The following is a 13772-nucleotide window of genomic DNA, read 5'->3' on the forward strand; positions in this document are numbered from 1 at the left end:
ATACGGCCACAGCTTCAGTCCTGGACAGCGAACACTGGACCTCACACGTGTGGCAGCAACTCAGCTCACCTGTGTGTCTGGGGGGTAGATGAGGACGCTGGAACTCACCTTGTGTAGCCTGTCACAGTCTTCAGATGATTCTGAAGCTGGCCAGTGTCAGGTGCTATGCTCTAACAGACAGACGTAAAGATTTCACTATCGACATTTGTTAACGCACGAAAGTAACTCCATTGAAAACTCATCTCTTGTGTTTAAGCTTTTCAATACTTTGCACTTAATCTAAAACACTCCTGGTGTTTATTCAAGTTTCAGTGGAGGAAAAACAGGAGTCAGTAGAGAGAGGCAGAGGGGAAAGTAGCACCAGAAAACGTCTGAATACTCACTTGAGTTCACAGAGAAAGGTTTTGTTTTAATGAGCTGGGTCTTAAAGTCCATCAATGACACAGCATATCAGAGGGTGTGCTGGAGCCTAGACAGCTGCTCTCACATATTACGGCAGGTCAGAGCAAGCAGGGATCGAAGACTGACAGTTCTCATTTTTATTGACTTCTGAAATACTAATGCTGTCCAGAAATTGTATTATTGTTTTATCTCATTTGTTTCCTGTTAGATTCACCTGCAACATGGAGCCCAGAAACCAGACAGCTGTTTCAGGATTCCTCCTCCTGGGACTGACAGACGACCCAGCGCTGCAGCCGCTCGTCTTCAGCCTGTTCCTGTCCATGTACCTGGTCACCGTCCTGGGGAACCTGCTCATCGTCCTGGCCGTCGGCTCCGACTCCCACCTGCACACCCCCATGTACTTCTTCCTCTGCAACCTGTCCTTCGCCGACGTCTGTATCAGCAGCACCACCATCCCCAAGATGCTGGTGAGCATCCAGACGCGGGACCAGAGCATCTCCTACGCGGGCTGCCTCGCCCAGGTCTTCTTCTTCATAGTGTTTGCATGTTTGGAAAATTTTCTGCTCGCAGTGATGGCCTATGACCGCTATGTGGCCATCTGCCACCCCTTGCGGTACACGGTCATCATGAAGCCCCGCCTCTGTGTCCTGCTGGTTCTGGTCTCCCTGCTCATCAGCGTTTTTGAGGCCCTTCTCTTTACGCTGATGGCGCTGCGCCTGTCCTTCTGCACCCACCTGGAGATCCCCCACTTCTTCTGTGAGCTTGCTCAGCTCATCAAGCTGGCCTGCTCTGACACCCTCATTTTTAATATCCTGATATTTCTTGCGGCCTGTGTAGTTGGTGGTATTCCCCTCTCTGGAATCATTTTCTCTTACGTTGACATCGTGTCCTCCGTCTTGAGAATACCGTCATCAAAAGGAAGGTACAAAGCCTTTTCCACCTGCGGGTCCCACCTGTCTGTTGTCTCCTTGTTTTTTGGGACAGGTTTTGGGGTGTACATCAGCTCTGCAGTGACCGACTCCCCCAGAAATACAGCAGTGGCCTCTGTGATGTACTCTGTGGTCCCTCAAATGCTGAACCCCTTCATCTACAGCCTGAGGAGCAGGGACATGAAGGGCGCCCTGTGGAGGCTCCTTGGAGGGGCAGTTTCTCTTCTGTGACATGTATTTGCCTCTGCACGTGAGTTTCTAGAGAAAGTCAAAATGACAGGATTCCTGTTGAACATGAATGTCTGCACCTTTCTTCACTGCATATTTCTAAGGTGATGAGCTAAAATATCCGCCGTGTGCATTTTACCTTGGCTGAAAGCCAGACTTTTAAATCTAACCGTGTGACATTTGACTCATTATTTTAATGATCTAAATGCAATTTATTTGCCCAGATTTTATAGTAGTTTTTGCTGGTGCAGGGCTTCTAGTTTTAACCAATTTGTGGTGGTACTTTCTTTTTTTTATTGGTGCATTGTAGTCATACATCTTAACGTAGTCATGTATCTTAATGGGGTAGAAGATGGTAGAAGCCAATGTACACACATCACCCCTTTAGCCCTTCCCCATTCCCACCCCATTTCCCCCTTCCCTCCTTCTCATGTTTGGCTTAGTGACTGACTTTGATGTTTGACTTACATATATGTGTTGTACTGGCGATTGAACCCAGGGGCACCGTACCTCTAAGTTATACTCGCAGCTCTATATTATTTTTATTTGAAAGAAGGTTTCAATAAACTGTTTAGTGCCTATTTATATTGCCGAGGCTGGTCTCAAACATAATATCCTCCTGCCTCTTCCTCCCAAGTACTGAAATTACGGATGTGAGCCGCCACACCCAGCCTCATAATCTTAATTATCTAAATACATAGTATTTGCTAAGTTCTCACAGTACCATTGCATGGATCAGAGTTTCTAGTTTTATCAAATGTCATTGGTGGTATTCTCTTAGAAAAAGATATGATGTTGAAGATGACTGATCCAGGGAAATATCAAACGCTGGCTGCGATCGTTTCTAGGGAGTGACTTTCTGTTGATCAGAGGGCTATGTCAATGTGACTTGCCTCTTAGAGCTAGTCTGAGATGAGTAAAGGAGGGGACACCCACCGCCTGTGAAGGGATTAGTGAGAATGGCCTGTGGTTTACTGTAACCTTCTCAACTCATAATAGCATCCACTATGCTCAGCTTCCTTTCTGTAAAATGGACACGATAGATGGTACCGGTGGTTTGCCATGATTCTGATGTAGTCAGGACTCATGAGTGAAGATGGCTAGGTGTCCGTCATCACATGCATGAATGAAGAATGTGTGGTCGGTGCACACGATGGAGTTGTTTTTTTTTTTTTTTTTTGCGGGTTTGGGGATGGAACCCAGAGGCATTTGACCTCTGAGCTACTCCCCCTACCCAATTTTTTATTGTTTATTTTTTTTTGCGATTGAAGGATTTTTATTGCATTCTTTCTTTTTAAAAGACAATTTATAAAAGTTGGCAGTGTTTAGGCATGTCTTTTTTTTAACAATTTTTTTATTGAACATAAATAGTATACATTTACACTATATTTGGTGCCCTCTCCCCCCCCCCAGCCCCCGTTTTCTCTTCCCCCCTCCCACCAATGGTTGTCCAGGTTAACCATGTCTTATTCATAATTTTACACATGTTCAGGTGTAGACCCTCATTAATCAAGATCAGCCTTCCTCCTCTCCTATCTTTCCATTAAAACTTAGCTAGTATTTCCCCTCCATTATCTGGAGTCCCACTGGTATCCTCTGTGTTCCCTAGTTTGGGCATATTAGAGGAAACATATGTACCTTCTCCTTCTGTGCTTGGCTGGTCTCACTTAACATAATGTTCTCCAGGGCTTTCCATCTTCTTGCAAATGATATAATTTTGTTCTTCTTTATGGCTGAATAGAATTCCATTGTGTGTAATTCCCACAGTTTTGCTATCCATTCATCAGTTGATGGTGGTCTGGGTTGGTTCCATATTTTGGCTATTACAAATTGTGCTGCTATGAACATAGGTATGCATATGTTGCTGTAGTTCTCTGAATTCAACCCCTTTGGAAAGATACCCAGGAGTGGTATAGCTGGATCACATGGTGGATCTATTCCCAGCTTTCTTAGGAATCTCCACACAGATCTCCATAGTGGCTGAACTAGTTTGCACTCCCACCAACAGTGTAAAAGAGTTCCTCTTTCCCCACATCCTCGCCAGCATTTGTTGTTATTTGATTTCTTTATGCTTGCCACTCTGACTGGTGTTAGATGGAATCTCAGTGTAGTTTTGATTTCCATCTCCCTGATGGCCAGTGATGAAGAACATCTTTTCATGTATCTATTGGCCCTTTGTATCTCTTCTTTTGTGAAGTGTCTATTTAGTTCATTTGCCCATTTCTTGATTGGGTTGTTTGTTTTGCTAGTGTAGAGTCTTTTGAGCTCTTTGTATATTCTGGATATTAGCCCCCTATCAGAATGGTGGTTGGTAAAGATCTTTTCCCATTCTGTAGGCTTCCTCTTTAGGTTATTGATAGTTTCCTTTGATGAGAAGAAACTTTTTAGTTTGATGCTATCCCACTTGTTTATTCTTGCTTTAATTTCCTGAGCTTTGGAGGTTTTGTTGAGAAAGTTACTGCCTGTGCCAATATGTTGTAGTGTTGAACCTATGTTCTCCTCTACTAACTTCACAGTCTCAGGTCTAATTTCTAAGTCTTTGATCCATCTTGAGTTGATTCCTGTGTTAGGTGAGATATAGGGGTTTAGATTCATCTTTTTACAAATGGATAGCCAGTTCTCCCAGCACCACTTGTTGAAAAGGCTGTCTTTTCTCCAGCGTATGTGTTTGGCCCCTTTGTCAAAGATTGACTAAAGATGTGTGGGTTTGTTTCTGTATCTTCTATTCTAATCCACTGGTAAGTATATCTGTTATTGTGCCAGTACCATGCTGTTTTTACTACTATTGCTCTATAGTATAGTTTGAAGTCTGGGATTGTAATGCCTCCTGCGTGTTTCTTGTTATTGAGAATTGCTTTGGCTATTCTAGGTCTTTTCTTTCTCCATATGAAGTTCATGATTGATTTTTCTAGGTCTCTGAAGAATGTCACTGGTATTTTAATGGGAATTGCATTGAACCTATAGATCAGTTTTGGCAGAATGGCCATTTTGATGATATTTATTCTGCCTATCCATGAGCACGGGAGATCTTTCCATCTTCCAAGGTCTTCCTCAATTTCTTTCTTTAATGTTTTATAGTTTTTGTTGTAGAGGTCTTTTACATCTTGGGTTAGGTTTATTCCTAGGTATTTTATTGGTTTTGAGGTTATAGTGAATGGAATTGTTGTTTTTATTTCTTTCATTGTGGATTCGTTGTTGGCATAAAGAAAAGCCACTGATTTCTTTAGGTTGATTTTGTAACCTGCGACTTTGCTGAATTTGTCAATCAGCTCCAGAAGTCTTTTGATTGAGTTCTTTGGGTCTTCCAGATAAAGGATCATGTCATCTGCGAATAAGGATAATTTTACTTCCTCTCTTCCTATGTGGATTCCTTTGATTTCCTTCTCTTGTCTGATTGCTGCAGCAAGAGTCTCAAGGACTATACTGAAAAGGAGTGGTGACAGTGGGCATCCTTGTCTTGTTCCTGACTGTAGCAGAAATTCTTGCAGTTTTTCCCCTTTCAATATAATGTTGGCTTTGGGTTTGCAGTATATTGCCTTGATGATGTGGAAGTACTTTCCTTCTATCCCAATTTTTTTGCAGTGTCTTTAACATAAATGGGTGTTGGATTTTGTCGAATGCTTTTTCAGCATCTATTGCTATGATGATGTGGTTTTTGTTCTTGGTTCTATTTATGCGGTGAATAACATGTATTGATTTGCGTATGTTGAACCAGCCTTGTTTTTCTGGGATGAAACCGACTTGGTCATGGTGTATTATTCTCTTGATATAGTTTTGAATGCGTATAGCTAGTATTTTGTTTAGAATCTTTGCATCTATGTTCATTAAGGATATTGGTCTGTAGTTTTCCTTTCTTGAGGTATCTTTATTTGGTTTGGGGATTAATGTGATACTGGCCTCATAGAAGAAATTTGGGAGAGTTCCATCTCTTTCAATTTCCCGGAACATGTTATGAAGTATTGGTATTAGTTGTTCACTGAAGGTTTTGTAGAATTCAGCTGGGAACCCATCTGGGCCTGGGCTTTTCTTTGGTGGAAGAATTTTTATTGCCGTTTCTATTTCTTTGGTTGTTATTGGTTGGTTTAGGCTTGCTATGTCCTCTTGGCTGAGTGTAGGAAGGTTAACTGTGCTTAGAAATCTATCAATTTCATCCAGGTTTTCAAATCTATTGGAGTATAAATTTTTAAAGTAGTTTCTGATAATATTTTGAATTTCTTCACTATCTGTGGTGATATCTCCTTTTTCGTTTCTAATTTTGATAATTTGAGTTGATTCTCTTTTTCTTTTGGTTAGGTTGGCCAGGGGTTTATCAATTCTATTAATCTTTTCATCTTTGAATTGTTTTTTTGTTCTCTATTTCATTTATTTCTGCTCTAATTTTGATGATTTCTTGCCTTCTGCTGGCTTTGGGAATAGAGTGTTGCAGAATTTCTAGATCCTTGAGTTGTGTCATTAGGTTCTTTACTTGGTGGTTCTCTGTCCTTTTTATGTGGGCACTCAATGCAATAAACTTTCCTCTTAGTACTGCCTTCATGGTGTCCCATAGGTTTTGGTAGGTTGTGTCTCTGTTTTCGTTTGTTTCCATAAATTTCTTTATTTCTTCCCTAATTTCTGCTCTTACCCATTCGTCATTCAATAGTGTATCATTCATTCTCCATGAATTTGAATACTTTCTTTCGAGTTTCCTGTTGTTGATTTCTACTTTTATTCCATTGTGGTCTGAAAAGATGCATGGAATTATATTACATTCTTTGAATTTGCTGGTATTTTCTTTGTGTCCCAGGATGTGATCTATTTTGGAGAAGGTTCCATGGGCTGCTGAGAAGAAAGTGTATTCTGTAGTTCCTGGTTGAAATACTCTGAAAACGTCTATTAGGTCCATTTGGTTTATGGTTTCCTTTAGTTCTAAAGCGTCTTTACTCATCTTTTGCCTCGAAGATCGATCCAGTGGTGTGAGAGGCGTATTAAAGTCTCCCAGAATTATTGTATTTGGGTCTACTTGGGATCTTATGTCCAGAAGGGTTTGTTTTACAAATGTGGTTGCACCCATATTTGGGGCATAAATATTTACTATCATTATATCTTCTTGGTGTATTGTTCCTTTTAATAAAAGGAAGTGCCCTTATTTGTCTCTTTTGATGTGTTTTAGTTTAAAGTCTGTTTTGTTGGATATCAGGGTTGCTACCCCTGCTCTTTTTTGGTCACTGGTGGCATGGTATATCTTTTTCCATCCTTTCACCTTCAGCCTGTGAATGTCTTTGGCTGTGAGGTGAGTTTCTTGCAGATAGCATATATTTGGATTATGTTTCCTAATCCACATTGCCAGTCTATGTCTTTTGATTGGTGAGTTAAGTCCTTTGACATTAAGAGATATTATTGAAATATGATTTTTGTTTTCTGCCATTTTGTGTTCTGTCTACTCTTGGGTGGTTTGATCTTTCTTCTTTACTTAAATGGCCCATTTATTAACTTCCTCTCTTCTCTGATTCTGAAGTCTGCTTCTTTTTTCTTCCTTATGGTTTATTTCTTTAAGAATTTTCTCTAGTGTTGGCTTTGAATTCATGAATTTTTTGAGATTCTGTTTATCCTGAAAGACTTTGGTTTCCCCATTGATCTTGAATAGTAGTTTTGCTGGATAGATGAGCCAAGGCTGGAAGTTATTTTCTTCCAGGGTCTGAATCACGTTGTACCAGTCTCTCCTAGCATTCCTGACCTGGGTTGTATAGTCTGGGGTGATTCTTATTGTTTTGCCTCTATATGTCACCCGTCCTTTTGGTCTCACTGCTTTTAAGATTCCTTCCTTGGCCTCTATGCTGGTCAATTTGGTTATTATGTGGCGTGGAGTGGTTTTTCTTTGGTCCTGTCTCAGTGGAGTTCTGTATGCCTCCTGGACTTGAAGATTCAAGTCTCTTTCCATATTTGGAAAATTCTCTGAGATTATTTCCTTGAAGATATTACAGATGCCCTTGGTCTGTACCTCTATCCCTTCCTCAATGCCTATTATCCATAAATTAGGGCGCTTCATATTATCCCATAATTGCTGGATGTTTAGGTTTTGTTGCTGTAAAGATTTCTGTATATCGCTGACTGTGTTTTCGGTTTGGGATGTACTGTCTTCTAATATTTTTTTTTTCATATTTATTTTTAATTGGTGCACTGTATTCATACATCATAGTGGGATACATACTTTTGTAGACATACATGCACACATTGCCCAGTCAGCCCCCACCCGATCCCCACCCCGTTCTCTCCCTATCCCCCCCTCCTATGCTTGGCTTAGTAGTTGACATCTAGTATTATAGCAATTTATCCAAAATTAAAAATGATAATCTCTCATAACAGTTTCATTTGTCTGATACCAAGCTTTTGATGACTTAAAGATAACATTTCAATATTTCTTTTTGCTTTCTTTCTTACCAGAGAATCTATTTTTTTCTATTTTTTAGGTGAAACTATCATATATTTATATATTTATTTTTCAGAAAAAAAATCTATCCTAATATGGAATATGGACTCTAGGTACCCACATCGATCTTGAAAAAGAACAAAGCTAGAAGATATATATTTTCTGATTTCAAACCATATAAAGCTACAATAATTGAAACAGTGTAGTACTATTCTAAAGGCAGATATATAAACCATTGGAGTTAAATAAAAGCCTAGAGCTAAATTCTTCCCTATATTGTCAAGTTATTTTTGACAAGGTTTCCACGAACATTTGGTGGTGGAAATAATAATCTTTTAACTAAATATTGTTGAAACATAATAATTACATGGAAAAGAATAAAATTGGACCCTTACCTAATCCCATATACAAGTATTAACTCAAAATAGATAAAAGACCTAAATATAAATCTTAAGACTATAAACTTTTAGGAGAAAATCTGGGTCATAAAACCTCACAACATTGAAATTGGCAGTGATTTCTTGGTTATGATTTCAATGGCACAGGCAACAGAAGAGTATACAAACTCCCTAAAAAATAAAAAACATATTGTATATCCAAAGACAATGTAACCAGAGTTAAGAGTTACTAATAGAATGGGATAAAATATTTCCAAATGCTATATCTGAAGGTATATTAATATTCCAACTAGAAATCCTAAAAATTAACAACAATAAAGGCAAACAATACCCTTTAGAGATAGGTAACAGACTAACATAAATAATGAATCTCCACAGATAACCAATCTTAGTTGTCTGTTGGATGGAAAATCTTGTTTCTCTAGTTCTGATGTGTGTTACCTATTTCTTCTTTGTAGTTTATCTCTTTGAGTTTTTTCTCTAGTGCTGGTTTTGAAGACATAAATTCCTTCAGTTTCTGTTTGTCATGGAAGCTTCTTATTTCTCCATCTAATTTGATAGAGAGTTTTGCTGGGTAGGAAATTTTTGGCTGGAAGTTGTTTTCTTTCAAAATTGGGAATATGTTACTCCAAGCCCTTCTGGCTCTCATAACTTGGTTTGGGAAGTCTGGAGTGATTCTAATTGGTTTGCCTCTGAATGTCACTTGGCCCTTTGCTTTTGTTGCCTTTAAGATTCTCTGCTTGGCTTCCACATTGGTCATTTTGACAATTATGTGGCGTGGGGATCCTCTTCTCCGATCCTGTCTAAAGGGAGTTCTATACGTTTCCTGGACCTGCGTATCGACCTCTTGCTCTATGTCTGGAAAATTTTCTGCTATTACTTCCTTGAAGAGATTGTTGATCCCTTTGGTTTCACTTTCTTTTCCCTCCTCTATTCCAATTATTCTTAGGTTAGCTCTCTTAAAATGGGCCCATATTTCTTCAATATCAGATTCCTGCTGTCGGATATTTTTTCCTAGATTAGAAACTATGCGTTCATTTTTGGAATGATCATCTTCTAAGAGCGAGATTCTGTTCTCCATGTGTTCTAATCGGTTGTTTGTGCTTTGAATTGAGGCCTTTACTTCATTAATTGCATCCTTTATCTCTTTTTGGCTCTCTCTGAGTTCTTTTCGAAGCACCTCTATTATTTCTACAGTTATTTTCCTGATTTGATCTTCTAGAAATCTCTGATTTTCTGTTTTATCGGGTTCTGATGTTGTGGGGTTGTGAGCATTAATTGCTCCAGTATTATTCCTCTTTCCCATGATTTCGGAAGTTTGTGCCTTCTCTGGGTTCTTCCCTTGGGTCACTATGACTTCACTTAAGGTGCTCTGGATCTCGAGTCAGTAGTATCTCAGACCCCACTACTCCTTTACTGGGTTTTATCACAGAGTCTCCGACCCAGAGAGTCGATAGAGGCTGCTTTAGACCGTGGGGGGTGCCAGGTTGCACGTTCTCCTATGGTGTGATATCACTGCCACCGCCCCTCTCCCACTGGGTCAAGTCCCAGTGAGCACAGTACTGGGATTTCTCCGCTGTGGCCCGCAATTTGACTCACTGTTCTTGAGTACGCAGATGTAGCTGTAGTGAGTTCCGTGCTGCTGCCGCCGGTGGCAATATGGCGCCGCTGCTACGCCCTTGGCTGTTGGGCTGGCGGTTTTTTTTTTTTTTTTTTTTTTTCTTGGTTTTAATTTCCACTCTGAATCCCTGCAGCGTGTGCTGAGCTCAGACACTGGGAGCTTTAGATGTCCTCTGCGCCGAGAAATCCCGCCTGGCTGTTCCGCAGCGGCTCCCCTCGGCTTGCTGTGGCCGTCCCGTGAATTCGCCGGCAGTATGGCGCTGCTGCCGCGTCTGCCGCGTCCTCGGGCGTGAGGATATCCTCTGTGGCTCTGTTCTCAGTCCGCTTTCTCTTTGGAGCCTGGTGATTTTTTTTTTTTTTTTTTTTTTTTGTTTCTCTGGTGATGTTGTTTTCTGGCTTTGAAAGGCGCTGATTTTGTGGTAATGGATATTTGTTGTTAGCGGGGCTCTTAAGCCCCGCTTTTCTCGGTCACCATCTTCCCGGAAGTCTACTGTCTTCTAATATTGATATTCTGTTTTCCATTTCATCTAATCTTCCAGAATTTCTTTCTATTGCTGTCTTCATTTCACTTATTGCCTCTTTCATTTCATTCCAGACCTCTTTTATTATTAATGTTCTGTATTATTATTATTATTATTATTATTATTATTAATGTTCATTTTGTTGCTTATTATACAGGCATGTATAATTTTTCACGTCAGGTCACATTTTTCTAATTTTTTTCTTTGGTGATGGGAAGTGGTCTTTGATTTATTTTCTACAGAACATTAATAATAATAATAATAATAATAATAATAATAATAATAAGAAAACTCAGTCACTGTAGAACACACATTATTTATTTAGTGGAGATGGAACTTTTTCAGGTTGGACCACAAGACTTACTACAGGGGTAATTATTACGTGTGTGGCGTGACTGTGCCCACTTTACGGATGTGGAAACTGAGCCGAGACTGTTGAGTTGCCAGGTCTGTGACACAGAATAAAAAACAGGAGAGCGGAATTAAACGCCAAGCTACCTGACCGAAAGGCTCACGACTAACCACACTGCCGAATGGGCTGGACTGAGGGAAAGTCGGGATTTCTGCCTGCCCAAAATCTCATTATCTTTGACTCTTTCTAGAAGCCCACACCCCAGGGAGTTGAAACAATCCCGAGAATGAAGAGGTCCCCAAGGTGAGTTTCCTCAAGGTCCCTTTCAGGTCCTTGTTCCTCAGGCTGTAGACAAAGGGGTTCAGCATGGGGGTGACCACGGTGTACATCACCGAGGCCACCGCAGTCTTCTCAGGAGAATCCGTAAAAGCAGAACTAAGGTAAACCCCGATACAGGTCCCGTAGAACAAGGAGACCACGCACAGGTGAGACCCGCAGATGGAAAAGGCTTTGTACTTTCCCCCAGCGGATGGGATCCTCAGGATGGAGGAGACGATTTGGCCGTAGGAGAAAATGATCCCAGCGAGGGGCCCGACACCCAGCAGGATGGTTGCTAAGTTGATGCCAATGTCATTGCTGAGAGTATCAGAACAGGCGGCCTGGAGGATCTGGGTGATTTCACAGAAGAAGTGGGAGATCTCCAGGTGTGTGCAGAAGGACAGACGCAGCACCATCAGGCTGTGGACCAGGCTGTCGGCGGTGCTGAGCAGCAGACAGAACAGGACTGACAGGACACAGAGTCGGGGGTTCATGATGACCGTGTAGCGCAGCGGGTGGCAGATGGCCACGTAGCGGTCGTAGGCCATCACGGTCAGGAGTAAATTGTCCATACAGAGAAAAACCATGAAGAAAAACGCCTGGGTGAGGCAGCCCACGTAAGTGATGGCTTTGCTTTTGGTCTGGATGTTCACCAGCGTCTTGGGGATGATGGTGGAGCTGCAACCGATGTCGGCCAAGGACAGGTGGCAGAGGAAGAAGTACATGGGGGTGTGGAGGCGGGGGTCAGAGCCGACGGCCAGGACGATGAGCAGGTTTCCCAGCACCGTGACCAGGTACATGGTCAGCAACAGCCCGAAGAGGACGGGCTGCAGCCCTGGGTCCTCTGAGAGTCCCAGGAGGAAGAATTCTGCCACGTGTGTTTGGTTTTCTGGTTTCATGTTGTTGATGAGTCGGCTGGAAAACAGAGGCAGGATTGAGGACGAAACACACACAAGCATCGTCCATTGGAGGATTGCAGGTTAATGACCAGCCTCAGCCACTTAGCAAGACTATCTACAACCTGGCCAGACCCGGTTACAAACCAAAAAATAAAGTAGGGCTGGGCGTGTAGCCCAGAGGTAGAATGCCCCTGGATTCAAACCCCCAACAACACACGCATAAAACAAAGCAGTGCCCATGGAGGGATGCCCGGATACATATGTGGTGTATCCAAACACTGAAATCACGCTGAGCCTCCAAAGTGAAGGGCATCGTCACAGAGGATGAACCAAGAGGGTATTCTGGCAGCGAAACCAGCCAGACACAAAGAGGTACGTGTGTGATTCTACTTAGAAGGTTCCTAGAGGACTAGCATCCACAGAGGCTGGTGTTGGCCGGGGCTGACTGTGCTTAGAATGGCCATCATCAAGAATAGAAACAAGAATAAGTAGCGGGGAGGATGTGGGGAATGAGGAACGCATTCTGTTCTGGCGAATCTGTAAATTAGCACAGAGACTACGAAGGTTAGTATGGAGGTTCCTCAAAAGACTAGGAACGGAGCCAGGTGTCATGGCGCACACTTGTCACCCCAGCACTCGGGAGGCTGAGACAGGAGGATCGTGGTTCACAGACAGTCTCAGCTACTTAGGTCCTTTGCAACTCAATGAGACGCTGTTTCAAAATAAAAAATGAAAAATAGGGCTGGGGTGTAGCTTGAAGGTAGAATGCCTCTGGGTTTCATCCCAGTACTGCAAAGAAGAAGGAGAAGGAGAGGGAGGAGGAGGAAGAGGAGGAGGAGAAGGAGAAGAAGGAAGGAAGGAAGGAAGGAAGGAAGGAAGGAAGGAAGGAAGGAAGGAAGGAGACAAAAATTGAACCACCATAGGACCCAGCTATAGCACTTCTTGGGTATTTCTAAAATAATTAAGGTCAGACTATACACTGTACACATAACCATGTCGTAGCAGTATAAGTCACAGTAGCTAAATTGTGGAACTAATTTGGAACCACCTAGGTGTCCATCAACAGATGAACAGATAAAGAAAATATGGCATATACGCAGAATGAAATTTTACTCAACCATAAAAAAGAAGAAAATTAGGTCATCTGTGGGAAAGTGGACAGAAGTAGAGGATAGATGCTGAGCGAGGTCAGCTGTCAGAAGGTCAAGGGTCAGATGTCTTCTGCCACATGTGGAAGCTGGAGAGGAGATAGGAAACAGAACGGACTTTAGAAGTTGAGGGGAGAGGCCAGGGGACAGTGGAGGGGCCACCTGGGAGGGAGGTGAGGAGGGGTGAGGACGAACTTAAGTCAAACAGTTTAAATTACACGCTGCTGTCACTACCGAGACCCACGAGCACGCTTGTTGGCATGACTTTGAACCTCACCGGTAACAGTGTAAAAACCCAATAAAATAAAACACAGACAGCAGCAGTGAGCTCTACAATACCACAGAAGAGTGACCGCAAAAGGCTGACCACAACTTATTAACTATTTTATAAGGAACTAGCAGAAAGGAAACGACAAGCGTCTAATGGGAACGTTGATTGCCCTGATCTGATTTGTACGCAGTGCATGCCTATATTAAATAATCACACTGTACCTTAGAAATATGCACGATTCAAAATATGTTTTGGGGCCCGAGGATTGAACCCAGGGACA

At 42.0% G+C, this 13772-nt stretch overlaps 2 protein-coding genes across 2 annotated transcripts; one reads left to right on the forward strand and one right to left on the reverse strand.

Moving 5' to 3' along the window:
• Positions 1–614: 614 nt before the first annotated feature.
• On the forward strand, positions 615–1562 carry LOC308276410 (olfactory receptor 7G2-like; the record flags this gene model as incomplete). The annotated part of the gene is made up of 1 exon (XM_080715149.1): positions 615–1562. Exon 1 carries the CDS (start codon positions 624–626, stop codon positions 1560–1562), a length of 939 nt encoding a protein of 312 aa, XP_080571275.1. The 5' UTR covers positions 615–623.
• Positions 1563–11086: 9524 nt separating this feature from the next.
• On the reverse strand, positions 11087–12073 carry LOC308276652 (olfactory receptor 7G3-like; the record flags this gene model as incomplete). Its single annotated transcript, XM_080715478.1, has 1 exon — positions 11087–12073. The coding sequence occupies one exon, from the start codon at positions 12071–12073 to the stop codon at positions 11087–11089; it is 987 nt and encodes a 328-aa protein (XP_080571604.1).
• Between the last annotated feature and the right edge of the window lie 1699 nt (positions 12074–13772).

This window comes from Muscardinus avellanarius, assembly GCF_963383645.1.
Source record: "Muscardinus avellanarius genome assembly, chromosome: 18".
NCBI classification, from domain to species: Eukaryota; Metazoa; Chordata; class Mammalia; order Rodentia; family Gliridae; genus Muscardinus; species Muscardinus avellanarius.